The sequence below is a fragment of the Schistocerca cancellata genome, chromosome 5 (assembly GCF_023864275.1).
Source record: "Schistocerca cancellata isolate TAMUIC-IGC-003103 chromosome 5, iqSchCanc2.1, whole genome shotgun sequence".
In the NCBI taxonomy this organism is placed as follows: Eukaryota; Metazoa; Arthropoda; class Insecta; order Orthoptera; family Acrididae; genus Schistocerca; species Schistocerca cancellata.
This window is the reverse complement of record NC_064630.1, coordinates 689658066-689676316: the sequence shown is the minus strand read 5'-3', so window position 1 is coordinate 689676316 and position 18251 is coordinate 689658066. Positions and strand designations below refer to the sequence as shown.

Below are 18251 nucleotides of genomic sequence, written 5' to 3'. Positions count from 1 at the left end.
TGGAAAACTCATCACATAGTATTCTTATTATGAACCGTCTGACTTCACGAATCTTCTCATTCACTTTCTGAACCAGGCATCATTGACAAGAGAAGGCCGTCCATACCGTACTTCTTCATGAACACTGGTTCGTCCATCACTGAACTGTTTCATCCACTTTCTCACCGTTCCATCAGTCATTACCTTTTCACCATAAATCTCTACTACGATCAATTTCAGCTGGCTTAAAATTATTTGCGTTCAAAAAATTTATTACACAATGGACTTCACAGCCGGTGGGCTCAGAGACTGTCTTAAACTTTTTGAACGATCACTAACAAATATACTTACAACACAATTGGGGTGTAATGACGTCAGTGGAAAGACGACGAACCAGAGACACGATTGCGAACGAGCGAAACTGCGACTCTAGTGCAGCGGTGGCGGTAGAACGAAACGCCACTCACTTTTCAGACACGCCTCGTAAATCACGCCAGATGGCATTTACAGACAGCGTGCAGAAGACACGAGTTATTTCGAGGTCCGTCCGCAGTGGCGCACTAAACAACAGTAAACTCGGGATCTGTCCGCAATATGTTAAGGAAAGGTGCGTAGCTCCTCTGGCGGTCGGAGCCTGGTATTGTGACTTACGGTAACAGCAACATGTCATGAACCGCCCGACACTTCGCTTGGGGAATCTTAACAGTTCCTGTTCTTGTCACAGAGTCACGACCGAAGAGAGAGCAACGCCAGCAGTGGCAGGATGAGCTCGTCACTGTCGAGCTGGACGACACGTCCGCACTGAGAGCTCTGCCCGGAGAGACGGCCCAGGTCCGGCTGCGCTTCATCAACCAGAGGAGCGTCGCCGTCGCGCTCTACCTCACAGTCGCCGACACGCACAACTTCATTACAGCCGGTGTGAGACGGTAAGCAAGAAAACGTGTGGGAACAATTCAACCTATCCTGCAGTATCAATTTTAGCTCTTTCCCAATTTACAAACAAACACTGAGGTGACAAAAGTCATAGGATGCCTCCTTTTCACCGGCGCAGTGCAGCAACTCCACTTGGCATGGACTCAACAAGTCGTCGGAAGTCACCTGCAGAAATACTGAGAAACTGTTGCCGATGCAAGATTCTGTGCACGAACTGACCTCTCCATGATGTCCCATAAATGTTCGATGGCATTCACGTCGGCGATTTGGGTGACGAAACATTCGCTCGAATCGTCCAACTTGTTCTTCAAATCAATAGCGAACAATTGTGGCCCAGTGACATGGCGCATTGTCGCGCACAAAAAGTGTATCTGTTTGGAAACATGAAATCCTTGAATGGCTGCAATTGGTCTCCAAATGAGCGAACATGACCATTTCCAATCAATGATCGGCTCAACTGCACAGAGGACTCAGTCCACCACATGTAAACACAGTCCACATAATTACTGAGCCACCATCAACTTGCACAGTGCCTTGTTCACAACTTGCGTCCATGGCTTCGTGAGGTCTGCGCCACTCACTAACCCTTTCGTCAGTTCTTACCAACTGAAATAGGGACTCATCTAACCATACCACTGTTTTCCAGTCGTCTAGGCTCCAACCTACATGCTGACGAGCCCAGGAGAGACGCTGCAGACGAGTAGTGTTGTTAGCAAAAGCACTTATGTCGGTCGTCTGCAGCCATAGACCACTAACGCCAAATTTTGCCGCACTGTCCGTTACGTTCGTCGTACGTCCAACATTGATTTCTGCGGTTATTTCGTGCAGTGTTGCTTGTCTGTTAGCACTGACAAAACTAAAACGCTGCTGCTCTCGGTCGTTAAGTGAAGGCCGTCCTCTCACTACGTTGTCCCTGGTGAGAGATGATACCTGAAATTTGGTATTCTCAGCATACTAATGACAATGTGGATCTAGGAATATTGAATTCCCCAATGTTTCCCGACACGGAATGCTCGATGAGTGTAGCTCCAACTATCAAAAAATGGTTCAAAAAAATGGTTCAACTGGCTCTGAACACTATGGGGCTTAACATCTGAGGTCATCAGTCCCCTAGAACTTAGAATTACTTAAACTTAACTAACCTAAGAACATCACACACATCCACACCCGAGGCAGGATTCGAACCTGCGACCGTAGCAGTCGCACGGTTCCGGACTGAAGCGCCTAGAACCGCTCGGCCACCACGGCCGGCAGCTCCAACTATCATTCCGCATTCAAAGTCTGTTAATTCCCGTCGTGCGGCCATAACCATGCCGGAATTCTTTTCACATGAATCACCTGAGTACAAATGATAACTCCGTCAATGCACTCCCTCTTATATTTCATGTAAGCGATACTACCGCCATCTGTATATGTGCATATGGTTATCCCATGACTTCTGTCACCTCAATGTAGCAATTTTTGTACTATATACAGGGTTAAATAAATGATTCACTCACTTTCTAAGCTCTATATTTTTCCAAAATATTACATGTAGAAGCATGACTGACGCATTAATAGAATCATAAACTCACCAAGTTAGCATTTTGCACTCTTCAATTTTTTATAAGTGCCCCTCTGGTCGCAATATACACCTTCAACCGGTAGTCAAGTTCATTCCATACCTTATGTAGCAACATCCTGTCAATGGTTATCACAGCAGCACTGACGCGTTCTCTGAGCTGTTCCTGTGTTCTTGGCAGTGGGAGTAAGTAAACACGGTTCTTAATGTACCACCAAAGGAGACAGAAGGCGTTAGGTCAGGCGATCTTTTGGGAAGGGGAGAGGCAAAGGAACTGAGCTACGTCGTCTTCACCACTAAGCTCAATCGAGCAATGCAGAAATTCGTCATTTAGATAGCGACAAACATCGATGCTCCAATGAGTGGGTGCCCCGTCTTGTTGGAAGATGAAATTCTCGGTATCAGCAGTCAGTTGTGGAAACAAAGTTGCAACTTACCACAGTACGAGATACCCGTCACAGTCTTCTCGCAGAAGTAGTACGGCCCGTACAGCTTCGTCTGTGACATTGCTCAAAAAGTAATAACCATCGGCGAATCTCATCCATGCGCCACAAGTTCATGAGGATTTTCAGTGCCCCACCTCTCACATTGCAGCGGTTAACCCTTCAAGGCAAATAGAAGGTTGCTTTTTCACTGAATATCAGCTTGGGGGCGAAATGGTCATCCTCAAGTGAGTCCTGCATTGCGATGCAAAACTGAAAGCGCACGCCATATTTTTCCGGATTTAATTATGGCACGAGCTGCAGATGGTACGATCTGAAATATAACTGCCGTCGCAAAATTTTCCACACAGTTTGCTGCGGAATTCCAAGTTCGTGGCTTGCGCGGACCGTTCATTATTTTGGTCTAATTACGAAACTTTCCCAACATGTATTTTTCTATTTACGTGGGGGTTCTTTTCCATAATTCCTTCTGAATGCATGCTGCACTGTTTTAACAGATAAACATCTCGCGTATTCCAACACACAAAATCTCCTTTCTCCCTTTGTCGCCATTCCATCCAAGTACTGCTCTCATAACGCCAATTGAAGGGCACAATTTCAAATCCGTGAGTTACGGTTCTATTCTTGCATCAGTCATATTTTTACATGTAATACTTTGGAAAACAGAGAACTTTGAAAACGAATGAATCATCATTATAGCCCTCTATAATTGAAGGGTATGACCATAACCTGTTTTTCTATCATAATGTCAAGTATTACATTAACACGTTACTAATATAAAGACAAGCTTTATTCTGTGGGAAATCTGACAATCAATTTTTCTGTTTCCAGAGTTTATGTTGGCCAACAAGACGTTGAAACGTTATCAATTACTGTTACTATACCAGGAGACACGCCTCTGAGAACACTAGACTTAATAACCATCAGCTCAGCAGAAACACAAAACTTCAGAGCAATAAATGCAACCGTCTATTTTTACGTCACGGAAGAGGTAATACATATGACCATGTATAGCTATATTATACATGAAATGCGTTTGAACCACTGCCACAGCATTCTAAAGGATTATGACTTCTAGTCGCCCGCATGAAAGGTGACCAGTTAACTGTAGCCAGAGGCCAACCAGACTACCATACTACTTAGCATGCTGCACAACGCAACAAGATTGACTTCAACAGCTCTTTCAGAACAAAAGTCATTTGGATTCTCCTCATCACCACAAGAGTTCTCAGCTTCACAAGTAGGAATGCATCCTGCAATGTATGCTTAGACCTCAGTTCCTGTCAGCAACCCCTGATTCCCCTGTGGTCTCATCATACTCTTACCACCCCCTCCCCCAATTATTTTTTTCCCCTCTATTTCATTCCAAGTTTTTTCTTGAAACCTTCCCCTACATGTTTTCACTATTCTGCAACCCTCCTGTCACCCCCCCCCCCTCTCTCTCTCTCTCTCTCTCTCTCTCTCTCCCGTGTGTGTGTGTGTGTGTGTGTGTGTGTGTGTGTGTGTGTGTGAGAGAGAGAGAGAGAGAGAGAGAGAGAGAGAGAGAGAGAGCACATGCTTGCATTCCCCTTCAACATTTGTAGCTCTGAGGACGGACTTGTCCAAAAACACTTTTCCCCTTTTTTAATGTTCTGTACCTGAACCTGTGAAAATGGAACCCTTATATGGTCACTTTGTTGTCTATCTAACTGTAATGACCCCTTTTTCTCATAATTGGATAGAGGTATCAAGTTGAAAGTAATCTGACACACTAAGGTGTAGGGTTGCTTGGCAGTGTAAACAGTTTAAGCTTGTAAGTCAACGAAATCAAAAGAAATGGTCAGTTTTCTCAGATATTTTGATACTTGCAAACTCACCCATCAAAACCTACAGGATACTCCTCGTTTACCTAGAATCATACAATTTGGCAAGAAGCAACATTTCACAGTACAAGTAAAGGGAAAAAATTGAAAATGGTTAACTTCTGAATATATCATTTTTTTTAATTTGTTGTCCGTCCTTCCTCTGACTGACTGACAGACAGACAGACAGTCAATCTGCCTGTCTGTCTACCTGTCTGGCTGTCAAGACCCCTTCTTCTCAGGAATGGGGTAGAGATATCAAGTTGAAATTTATGTCAAATGCTAAGCTCTATGGTCCCTTGGCTGTGTAAATAATTTAAGCTTCTAAGTTAACGCAATCAAAAGACGGGGCCGTATCTTTCACATAGTTTGATCCTCATAAACTCACTCATCAAAACCTATAGATATAATATCGATATACATGTCGATCCTCAAGGTGTAGTGATAAAGTGTGTTCTTGTAAACAAGAAGGTCATGGGATTAAATTTCTGTTGGCTGATGGGTTTTTCCCTGTTTGTTTAAACCTAGCCTTCGTCTCTCAGCAATATGAAGAGTCGTTAGAAACCACATGCAATTCAGACTCCATGTTAAACTGTGCATCCAATTTCCTCAGTTGGATAATTGGCGTTAGTTGGGAAAACACAGGTCACCAAAGTTGTGTCCATCAGAAAGACATGCACCAGGCAATCTGAGCCACACTAAATTATTATTATTATTGACATTTTTTTTCTCAGACTGTTAAGTCTGGTTAAAAATGGAACGTGACGCGGACCTCGATCAAGCGTGACTTCCTTGTAACTGTATGGTATATGTTATATTGCATTTAGGAACTTTCGGGTAATTGAACATGTATCAATAATTACAGATTTTTGTAGTTGTATATATATGTTTGGATGTAGCTGTATTGCATTGATGTACTGGTGGATATTGTGAGGTATGACTCCTGTAGTTGATAGTATAATTGATATAATGTCAACTTTATCCTGATGCCACATGTCCTTGACTTCCTCAGCCAGTTGGATGTATTTTTCAATTTTTTCTCCTGTTTTCTTCTGTATATTTGTTGTGTTGGGTATGGATATTTCAATTATTATTATTATTATTATTTCATTCCTTTGTCAGACGTTATGTCTGGTTAAAAATGGAAAGTGACGTGGACCTGGATCAAGCGTGACTTCCTTTTAACTGTACGGTATATGTTACATTACATTTAGGAACTTTCGGGTAATTGAACATGTATCAATAATTACAGATTTCTGTAGATGTATATATACATGTGGATGTAGCTGTATTGCGTTGATGTACTGGTGGATATTGTGTGGTATGACTCCCATAGTTGATAGTATAATTGGTATAATGTCAAATTTATCCTGATGCCACATGTCCTTGATTTCCTCAGCCAGTTGGATGTATTTTTCAATTTTTTCTCCTGTTTTCTTCTGTATATTTGTTGTATTGGGTATGGATGTTTCGATTAGTTGTGTTAATTTCTTCTTTTTATTGGCGAGTATGATGTCAGGTTTGTTATTTGGTGTTGTTTTATCTGTTATAATGGTTCTGTTCCAGTATAATTTTATTCATTATTCTCCAGTACATTTTGTGGTGCGTACTTGTATGTGGGAACGTGTTGTTTTATTAGTTTATGTTGTATGGCAAGTTGTTGATGTATTATTTTTGCTACATTGTCATGTCTTCGGTGTATTCTGTATTTGCTAGTACTGTACATCCGCTTGTGATGTGATCTATTGTTTCTATTTGTTGTTTGCAAAGACTGCATTTATCTGTTATGGTATCGCGATCTTTGATAATATGCTTGCTGTAATATCTGGTGTTTATTGTTTCATCCTGTACTGCAGTCATGAATCCTTCCGTCTCACTGTATATATTGCCTTTTCTTAGCCATGTGTTGGATGCGTCTTGATGGATGTGTGGCTGTGTTAGATGATATGGGTGCTTGCCATGTAGTGTTTTCTTTTTCCAATTTACTTTCTTCATATCTGTTGATGTTATGTGATCTGAAGGGTTGTAGAAGTGGTTATGAAATTGCAATGGTGTAGCCGATGTATTTATATTAGTGATTGCTTTGTGTATTTTGCTAGTTTCTGCTCGTTCTATAAAGAATTTTCTTAAATTTGTCTACCTGTCCATAATGTAGGTTTTTTATGTCGTTAAATCCCCTTCCTCCTTCCTTTCTGCTTAATGTGAATCTTTCTGTTGCTGAATGTATGTGATGTATTCTATATTTGTGGCATTGTGATCGTGTAAGTGTATTGAGTGCTTCTAGGTCTGTGTTACTCCATTTCACTACTCCAAATGAATACTGGTATAGCATAAGTATTTATAGCTTTTGTCTTGTTTCTTGCTGTTCAATTCTGTTTTCAGTATTTTTGTTAGTCTTTGCCTATATTTTTCTTTTAGTTCTTCTTTAATATTTGTATTAACTACTCCTATTTTTTGCCTGTATCCTAGATATTTATAGGCGTCTGTTTTTTGCCATCACTTCTATGCAGTCGCTGTGGTTATCCAATAAGCAATCATCTTGTTTAGTGTCTCTTTTAACTTTTTAGTGTCTCCATGCTACTCTATCCTGTGCAAGTCTCTTCATCTCCAGGTAACTACTGCAACCTTCATCCCCCTGAATCTGCTTATTGTGTTCACCTCTTGGTTTCCCTCTAAAATTTTCTATGATTTTTACTGCCCCCCTTCCCTCCAGTACTTAAACTGGGGACCCCCTAATGCATGAAAAGGTGACCTACCAACCAATCCCTTCCTTTTGTCGAGTTGTACCACAAATTTCTCTTCTCTCCAATTCTATTCAGCACCTCCTCATTCATTACATGATCTACCCATTTAATCTTCAGCATTTTTTACAGCACAACGTTTCTTCTTGTCTAAACTGTTTATCGTCCATGTTTCACTGCTATACATGGCTACACTCCATACAAAAACTTTCAGAAAGGACTTCCTGACACTTAAATCTACACTCGATGTTAACAAATTTCTCTTCTTCAGAAAAGCTTTTCTTGCCATTGCCAGGCTACATTTTATATCCTCCCTACTTTGACTATCATCAGTTACTTCGCTTCCCAAAAAGCACAACTCATTTACTACTTTAAGTGTCTCACTTCCTAATCTAATTCCCTCAGCATCGCCTGATTTATTGTGACTACATTCCATTATCCTTGTTTTGCCTTTCTGATGTTCAATTTATATCCTCCTTTCAAGATATTGTCCATTATGTTCAACTGCTCTTCCAAGTCTTCTGCTGTCTCTGACAGAATTACAATGTCATAAGCAAACCTCAAAGTTTTGGTTTCTTCTCCCTGTACTTTAACTCCTACTCCAAATTTTTCTTTTGTTTCCTTAATTGCTTGCTCAATATACATATTGAATAACATCAGGGACAGGCTACAGCTCTGTCTCTCTCTCTTCTCAACCACTGTTTCCCTTCTGTGCCCCTCGACTCTTATAACTGCTGTCTAGTTTCTGTACAAATTGTAAATAGCCTTTCACTCACTATATTTTATCCTTGCCACCTTTAGAATTTGAAAGAAAATATACCAGTCAACATTATCAAAAGCTTTTTCTAAGTCTACAAATGCTGGAAACATAGGTTTGTCTTTCCTTAACCAATCTTCTATGTGAAGTCATAAGGTCAGTATCGCCTTGCATGTTCATACATTTCTCCAGAATCCATGCTGATCTTCCCTGAGGTCAGCTTTTACTAGTTTTTCCATTCTTCTGTAAAGGATTGATGTTAGCATTTTCAAGCCGTGACTTATTAAACTTATAGCTCGGTAATATTCACACCTGCCAGCACCTGCTTTCTTTGGAACTGGGATTATTACAGTCTTCTTGAAATATGAGGGTATTTCATGTGTCTCATATATCTTGCTCAACAGATGGAAGAGTTTTGTCATGGCTGGCTCTCCCAAAGGTTATTAGTAGCTCTAATGGAATGTTGTGTACTCCTGGGGCCTTGTTTCAACTTAAGTCTTTCAGTGCTTTGTCAAATTCTTCATGCAGTATCATATCTCCCATTTCATCTTCATCTATGCCCTCTTCCATTTCCATAATATTGCCCTCCTTAACATCTCCCTTGTATCAATCCTCTGTATACTCCTTCAATCTTTCTGCTTTCCCATCTTTGCTTAGGACTGGTTTTCCATCTGAGTTCCTGATATTCATACAGGTGATCTCTTTAATTTTTTGTAGGCAATATCTCTGTTACCCCTAGCATTTTTAGACATTTGTATTCCCTATTGCCTGCTTCATTTACTGCATTTTTATATTTTCTCCTTTCATCGATTAAACTTAATATCTCTTGTGTTGCCCAAAGATTTCTACTAGCCTTTGTCTTTTTACCTACTTTATCCTCTGCTGCCTTCACTATTTCATCTCTCAAAGCTGCCCATTCTTCTTCTACTGTATTCCTTTCCCCCATTCTTGTCAATCATTCTCTAATGCTTCCTCTGAAACCTTCTACAACCTCTGGTTCTCCTAAGTTTATCCATGTCCCATCTCCTTAAATTCCTGCCTTTTTGCAGTTTCTTCATTTTAATCTACAGTTCATAACCAATAAATTGTGGTAAGAGTCCACATCTGCCCCTGTCTTACAATGTAAAATTTTGTTCTAAAGCTCTGTCTAACCATTACATAATCAATCTGAAACCTTCCGGCGTCTCCGGGTCTCTTCCACGTATACAACCTTCTCTCATGATTCTTAAATCAAGTCTTAGTATGATTAAATTATGCTCTGTGCAAAATTTTACCAGGTGGTTTCCTCTTTCACTCCTTTCCCCCTGTCCACATTCACCTATTACTTTTCCTTCTTTTCCTTTTCCTACTATTGAATTCCAGTCCTCTATGACCATTAAATTTTCAGCCCCCTTAACTATCTGAATAATTTCTTTTATCTCATCATACATTTTCTCAATCTCCTCCTCACCTGCAGAGCTAATTGATATATAAACTTGTGCTATTGTGGTGGGTGTGGGCTTCGTGCCTGTCTTTGCTACAATAATGCGTCCACTATGCTGTTTGTAGTAGCTTATCTGTGTTCCCATTTTTTTGCTCATTAATAAACCTTCTCCTGAATTACCCCTAGTTGATTTTGTATTTATAATCCTGTCTTCACCTGACCCGAAGTGCTGTTCCTCCTGCCACTGAACTTCGCTAATTCCCACCATATCTAACTTTAACGTATCCATTTCCATTTTTAAATTTTCTAACCTACCCGCCTGATTAAGGGATCTCACATTCCACGCTCCAATCTGTAGAATGCCAATTTTGTTTCTCCTGATAACGAAGTCCTCCTGAGTAGTCCTTGCCCACAGATCCATATGGGGGACTATTTTACCTATGGAATATTTTACCTGGGAGGATGTCATCATCACTTAACCATACAGTAGAGCTGCAAGCCCTCGGGAAAAATTACAGCTGTAGTTTTCCCTCACTTTCAGCCGTTCGCAGTACCAGCACAGCAAGGCAGTTTTGGTTGATGTTACAAGGCTAAATCAGTCAATCATCCAGACTGTTGTCCCTGAAACTACTGAAATGCTGCTGCTCCTCTTCAGGAACCACACACTTGTCAGGCCTCTCAACAGATACCCCTCCGTCGTGGTTGCACCTACTGTATAAGCTATCTGTATCGCTGAGGGATGCAAGCCTCCCCACCAACAGCAAGGTCCTTATATATACTATATAATATAAAAGTTGTATCAAAGTTTATGGTTTTCAGGTTGTAGACACAACTCAGCCATCCGTAAGTCACAGAATCACCAAAAACTGTGATGGAGCACTAGAACCTACTACATGCTCTTACAGAAATTGGACTTTTGAAGCTACAGTGAAGGATGACAGTTCTGGTAAGGATGAACAATGTAATTTATTATTTCTTTCACTAAATAAAACGTCCTGTTTATGCAATGGGACATTTAAATTTACCATCATCTTCTACAGTTTCCAGCCACTGGCTGAGTCTATTTAGAACATAAGCTTCCCAATTATTTCCCTGTCCTCCCACCATGTTTACCTCTCCATTCCATCCAAATCTTCATCCCTCTCTTCATCAAACATTCCTTCACTCCAACAATCCGTCTGTCTCTTGGTCTTCCCCTAGGTCTCTTGCCTACTATCATCATTTCGTAGGCACATCTCAGTATCCTGCCAACTCCCATTCTTTTAACATTCTCATACTGTCTTAAGCTTGTCTTTTCTGCAACCTCTTACAGGGGCTTCTCTTTCACTATTTCTCTCACTGTCTCATTTCTTACTGTATCCAGTATTCTAAGCCCTTAAGTCCTACATTTGAAATTTCATCTCACAAACATGTATCCTGCTTGCCTGTCTCTTCTTTTTTGCCCACATTTCTGATGCAAGTAACCTGGGCTTGCCTTTTCCTTACATTAACCTTGTTACCATTCCTCCCATTGTCTTTTATTATGCTCCACACTTACTTGAAGCTTTCTGCATTCCTCAGTACTTTTGCTCCAATACTTACCTCCACTGCTAATCTCCTCTTATTCCTCATTGTTGCCATCACTTCACATTTCTTTGGATTAAATTTTCAATTCACACTGTCCCACATTTTTCTCCTATGTACTGATTTAGCCTTTCTTCCACCCCTCCTCTTCCATTTTCTCAGACCACTAAATCATCTGCAAACATCATATTTTCATCTCCTATTCATGATTCCACTCCTGTCATTACCTCATTCATAATAGTGATGAAAAGTATAGGGGATTCTGCATTTCCTTGCTTTAGTTCATATTTATGTTCAAACCGTTGTCTTATCTTCTCCTACTTTTACACAATTCACACTCACTTGATAAATTTTCTTTATTCTTCTCATCATCAACCTTAAAATTTCTCTTTTCTGAAGGGTCTCAAAGTCCTTGCTTCTATTTACACTATCACACGCCTTCTCAGCGTCCAGCACCACTACTATATTCTTACAATATTCATAGTTTCTCTCTTAGAGCAGCCTTACCCTAAAAATGTCAACTTTCCTAGTCAAAAAACAACATTGTTCCTCTCTCAGTGATCTCCCCCCCCCCCCCCCAAAACACTATATTCTATATTTTCTTTTCCTGGAACTTCTCAAATACCTTGACAGCATGACAGAAAAATGATTCCACAATAATTTTAACAGTTTACTACAACCCGTCTTAGAAATTTGCACTATGGTTCTCTTTTTCCAGTCTTCAGGTATCTTCTTTCTTTCGATACTGTTCCCATACCCCGACAGAGCCACTGCTCTTCAGCAATGCCAACTACTCTCATCATCTCCACACTTATTTCATGTAGTCCAGGTGCTTTTCCTCCTTTCATGGTTTTATCACTTGCTTTACTTCTATCCCGGTTACGTACATCTCAGCATCCACTACATTCCCTCGCTCCTCATTTTCCTCTTCCATATTTACACTGGGGCTCAGTAACTCTTCAACTTATTCACTCCACGTCTCCTTAACATTGTATACATTCCCAACTTCTTGTTCTTCTTTACTGATCATCCTGACATTTTCCATCTAGCTTCTCTTCTTAGCCTTAACCATTCCATAGTGGGTATTCTTACTTCCCTCACTGTCCTCTTTAATCATTTTTGTCCACTCTTCCATCTATTTCCTCTTCTCACCTGTGACTGTTCTCTTTGCCACTTTCTTCTCAGTGTATTCATTTCTTGCTTCCGCTGTTCTCTCCCGATGCCATATACTATACGCACAAACTAAGTTGATACGTGAAGCGGTGGCTGATGGGAGTAGACCGTAAGACATCTCCCATCTATAGTCACTCCCATCAGCCCCCACAAGAGGGATAAGGGACTTTCTGCAGAAATCTGGCTACACAACTAAACATATTTTTGCCCATCTGTCAACAGACACTTTAAATGAAAATCTGTCATTTCACTGCTGATCTCATTTACTTATCAAAATAATTTAAAAAATCAGTGATTACATGTGACACAGATGACAATTTTAAGACACAAAAGTTATCTTTACTTTATTTGTGATATTATTTTGTTATTATTGTGTGTGTGTGTGTGTGTGTGTGTGTGTGTGTGTGTGTGTGTTCACTGAATATTTGCATTTTTTTTTTACCAGGAATACGCAAAATAACAACACAGCCTGTTCAACTACAAACATCAGACCACTTAGTGATGGGCATCAGAGGCACAATAACATACCAATATAGTGTTAGTTGCTGCATTAATGAAGTCGAGATATTAGTCACTGACGTAGCTGGAAATTTTGTGAGATACAAAATAAATGTTTCAGGTAAGACAATTGGTTGAAATTATACAATACTATATTATGCATTTTTGTATTCTCACACTTTTTTCTCGGTTTTATTACAGGATTTACCCTTGGAATTGGTGAAATTATAGCTATTGTGTTGGCTGTTATAATTATTATATTGTTAATTGTTTTAATAATTGTTTGTGTACATCAAAAGAAGAAATCTCATAGTTTTCCCATGTCAAGAGACTGAACAGAATCACAAAGACTTTTCTAAGAAAGAAACTTAAATAGGATTATGTGAACTTTTTACACATATGAGACTCAAAAAATTTCTAGAATCTTCACAGTGCAGCAGCTGTCTATTGCGTACATTAATGTATTTTTGACAGACTAATTTTCTGTAAACATTTTTCATTTAATTTCAGTTTGCTGATTTGTTCATGGTCCTCTACACCTACAACAATGGGCAGGACTTTTTTGATTGTGCAAAAGAAGATACAAAATTTTAACTTATACTAATTGTAACATGATTTAGCTGCTTTCTTCATTATTATTATTATTATTATTATTATTATTATTATATCTACCATTAGATATTATTCAATTTGCATGAAGTACTAACATCAATAGTGTGCAAAATGTTTGAAGATGAAATAAATAAATATATAAATAAATAAATAAATAAAAAGAAAATGCACTGCTAATGCCCCATTCAGTCTTCCCTGACATCCCCTAACATATGATTCACATCATAATTTCTCATTTCCATTAAAAATCCACCATCGCAAAACTTCCTTATTCCAATATCTGCCCCCCTATCCTGAGGAAAAATTATGATAACAGCAACACCAAAACACACACACACACACACACACACACACACACACACACACACACACACACATTTGGCAACCCGAGACATTTACACAGAAAATACTAACAACGATAATGTGCATTATGAAGCACCTGAAGAAAAGAATGTGTGTGAAGCAAACAGTTGTAAAGGAAATGACTTACCTCATTTTATCATGTGAACTGACATGAAGACAGTCAATAATGAAAGAAGAATTGATATGAAATCTAACATTGCAAAAGGAAAAGAAGATCAGCAGAAGTCATTAAGAGCATGGGTAGAACTAAGATTCAGGAAAAGAAATGGTGTGAATGATGGGTTAAGAAAAGAAGATGTGTGAGAGATAACTGCATAAGCTATGTGTAAACTTGTGTACAGATACCTAAAAATCTGTCTACGACCTATAAAATTAGAATTTATTTTGATTAACACGCATCTGAAAATAAACTTTCCCTTCAGGGATGTTTAAAGATGAACTTTCCCTTTCTTGTCCTTGTGCGCAGATTTTATGCTGGTCCCACTCTATTTAATATATGTATTTTCACATTATTTTATATAAGTTATAAATATCTGAATAATTGCAATGAGTGTATTACTGCTATCCACACTTCAAAATTCACAATTCAAAATTCGTGGATGAAAGAACCACCTGTGAGGCAGTTCATTACATACAGCACGAGTTGCGGAAGACTTTAACAACTCAAGATGTCGAAACAGTGATTTGGCAAATGATAGTAGCACTATTTTCAGAATAGCATGTAATTTTGTTGTCTGGTTGCTATTCTTAGCTCTTGTACCAGCTGAGATACTAAAGCTAATATATTTTTAATGAAATAATACACATTTTATAAGAGGATCTGACAACTCTTATAAAACTGATTACAATGATTTTTCACAAAACTATCCAAGAAATATGTTAAACTTGAAAGGCAAGACACCCAAAACCTGTTATTGCAGTGTAAACACTGTCAAATTATTGTAGTGTAAACACTGCCAAGTTTGGTTCTCATAAGTGGTTGCAATATAACATTAAGCCTTTTGATTCTTCACTTGTTTCCATAAAATCTGTTCACTTGAACAGAAGTATGCACATTTGAAATAGTTTTGATGAGCACCTAGAATTGCGCAAACATTGTCAAGCAACCGTAGGTTGGGAAAGCAATGTTTTTGGAACTATGGACACAGAGTGCCTGGCAGTTGGTGATGAGAATGTAGAACTTTGTACAGTAAGCAGAAAAGCTTGAGTGTTTTCAGTAGTGTTGTGCTGTCAGGCAAAGCTACTGTTGTGTTGTGCTGTATGACAGACTCTTGGCATCATGTGCCGTGTAAAGCCAGAGTCAAAAAACATCTCACATATTGTAACAGACCCTGCATATGAGTTTATAACAGCTCACAGCTCTCACTTATCAACTCTAGGAGTTAACATGTGATAGTTTAATGTGTGTCTGCACTGAACAGGTACTAACTGGGGAAATTTGAGATAAAAGTACACATCTACATGCCTGCCACAGATTGGTCGTCCTGTTATTGTTTTGGTCTTCAGTCCAGAGATTGGTTTGATGCAGCTCTCCATGCTACTCTATCCTTTGCAACCGTCTTCATCTCCGAGTAACTGCTGCAACCTACATCCTTTCAACTCTGCTTAGTGTATTCATCTCTTGATCTCCCTCTAAATTTTACCTTCCACACTTCCCTCCAAAAATAAATTCACAACCTGTTGATGCCTCAGAAAGTATCCTACCAACTGATCCCTTCTTCTAGTCAAGTTGTGCCACAAATTCCCTCTTCTCCAAATTCTACTCAGTACTTCCTCATTAGTTCCATGATCTAAACATTTAATCTTCAGCATTATTCTGTAACACCACATTTTGAAAGATTTTATTCTCTTCATGTCTGAACTATTTAATGTCCATGTTTTACTTCCATAAATGGCTACACTTCATACAAATACTGTCAGAAAAGACTTCCTGACACTTAAATCTACACTCGATGTTAACAAATTCTTCAGAAATACTTTCCTTGCCATAGCCAGTCTCCATTTTATATCATCTCTACTTCAACCATCATCACTTATTTTGCTTCCCAAATAGCAAAACTCATCTACTACTTTAAGTGTCTCATTTCCTAATCTAATCCCCTCATCATCACCTGGTTTAATTCAATTACATTTCATTATCCTCATTTTGCTTTTGTTGGTGTTCATCTTACATCCTCCTTTCAAGACACTGTTCATTCCATTCAACTGCTCTTACAGGTGGTTTGCTGTCTCTGACAGAATACAATGTTGTCAGCAAACCTCACAGTTTTTATTGCTTCTCTATGGATTTTAATTCCTACTCTGAATTTTTCTTTTGTTTCCTTTACTGCTTGTTCAACACACAGATTGAATAACAAGAGGGACACGTTACAACTCTGCTCATTCCCTTCTCAACTGCTGCTTCCCTTTTGTGCCCCTCAACCCTTATAACTGCCATCTGGTTTCTGTACAAATCGTTAATAGCCACCTGCTCCCTATATTTTACCCCTGCCACCTTCAGAATTTGAAAGAGTATTCCAATCAACGTTGTCAAAAGCTTTCTCTGAGTCTACAAATGCTAGAAATGTAGGTTTGCCTTTCCTTAACCTATGTTCTATGATACGCTGTAGGGTCAGTATTGCCTCACTTGCTCCAATATTTCTACGGAATCCAAACTGATCTTGTCCGGGGTCGGCTTCTACCGATTTTCCATTCGTCCATAAAGAATTCATGTTAGTATTTTGCAACTTTGACTTATGAAAGTGAATTTTGCAACTTTGACTTATGGAAGTGATAGTTCGGTACTTTTTCACACCTGTCAACACTTGATTTCTTTGGGATTGGAGCCTGTCTCATACATCTTGCTCACCAGATGGAAGAGTTTTGTCATGAGAGGCTCTCCCACGGCTATCAGAAGTTCTTATAGAATGTTGCCTACTCCCAGAGCCTTGTTTCAACTTAGGTCTATCAGTGCTCTGTCAAATTCTTCACAAAGTATCATATCTCCCATTTCATTTTCATCTACGCGTTCTTCCATTTCTATACTATTGCCCTCAAGTACGTTGCCTTTGTATAGACCCTCTATATACTCCTTCCATCTTCCTGCTTTCCCTTCTTTGCTTAGGGCTGGTTTTCCATCTGAACACTTTATGTTCTCCAAAGGTTTCTCTAATTATCCTGTAGACAGTATTCATCTTACCCCTATTTACATATGCTGCTACATCCTTACATTGTTCTCTAGCCCTCTCTGCTCAACCATTTTGCACTTCCTGTCAATCTCATTTTTGAGACATTTGTATTCCTTTTCATCTGGTTCATTCACTACATTTTTATATTTTCTCCTCTCATCAACTAAATTCAATATCTCTTCTGTTACCCAAGGATTTCTACTAGTCCTTGACTTTTTACCTACTTGATCCTTCACTACTTCATCTCTCAAAGCTACCCACCCTTCTTTTACTGTATTTCTTTCCCCTTTCTTGTCAATCATTACCTAATGCTCTCTCTGAAAGTCTCTACAACCGCTGGTTCTTTCAGAACGCCAGTATTGTTTCTCTTGCTAATGATGTCCTCTTGAGTAGTTGCTACCTGGAGGTCTGAATGGGGGCTATTTTACCTCCGGAATATTTCACCCAAGATGATGCCATCATCATTTAAGCATACAGTAAAGCTCTTCTACTGTGACCATAATTCTGTAAAAGTGGATTTCTGAGGTGTTTTTGTTCAATTAATCTCCTACCCCTCTTACCCTGCTCTGATCTGAATATTTATTCCTCCCATACCCTAGCATGACTTCACATTAATATTCCCCCCCCCCTTCTTCTGGCACTAAATATTCCATGAAGTAGTAAGTGCGGACAATATTACGAAAAAAGTGACCTGCAAATTTATTCCTCATTCTGTTCTGGTACACCAACTTATAATTCAGAATAAACGGGTACAGAAAACTGTCTACACTGACAACAAGCAGTTATATACTACGAAGCATGTTTAACAACTTGTGAAACTTGTTTCATACAAAGACCATTTGCATCTCCTCCGAACAGCAATGCTGTCATGTTCTAGAAATGAAAATTGGCCTATGGTACTTGTTTGACTCTTGCCATCCACGTGATTCTCCTGAAATTATCTAACTTTCATTCACTTTCTTCAGCTGTTCTCTGTCTTTCACCCATCTCCTATGGCATCTGTCATACTTTTTGAATAATCACGTTCTATCTTTTGTATAGTTTCTCTTATATTATGTCAGTAATCAGTAACTGTGTCATTATACTTTCCCTATTAGTTCCTTCTATCCTCTGCTCCCTTAGCCATTTCTAGTTTTCTTTGTTTTTTATTGCTGGCTTCACTCTTATGTTTCTTCTACATTTTATCATTACAGATCC

At 39.2% G+C, this 18251-nt stretch overlaps 2 protein-coding genes across 3 annotated transcripts in view; one reads left to right on the top strand and one right to left on the bottom strand.

Moving 5' to 3' along the window:
• Positions 1–13604, top strand: part of LOC126187709 (uncharacterized) — a 45712-nt gene extending 32108 nt beyond the window's left edge. The window contains exons 1-6 of one of the 2 annotated variants that reach the window (XM_049928954.1): positions 536–586; positions 704–905; positions 3748–3907; positions 10498–10624; positions 12860–13033; positions 13114–13604. In XM_049928954.1, coding sequence (XP_049784911.1) covers positions 574–586; positions 704–905; positions 3748–3907; positions 10498–10624; positions 12860–13033; positions 13114–13247 — 810 coding nt within the window. In that variant the 5' untranslated portion in view covers positions 536–573 and the 3' untranslated portion in view covers positions 13248–13604. Of the gene's footprint in view, positions 1–535; positions 587–703; positions 906–3747; positions 3908–10497; positions 10625–12859; positions 13034–13113 lie in introns of those variants that run through there. The other variant, XM_049928953.1, reaches the window with a different exon arrangement.
• The window catches only part of LOC126187708 (phospholipase DDHD2), a 208278-nt gene that overhangs the window by 173781 nt on the left and 16246 nt on the right, over positions 1–18251 (bottom strand). The gene's annotated exons all lie outside the window — the stretch shown is intronic.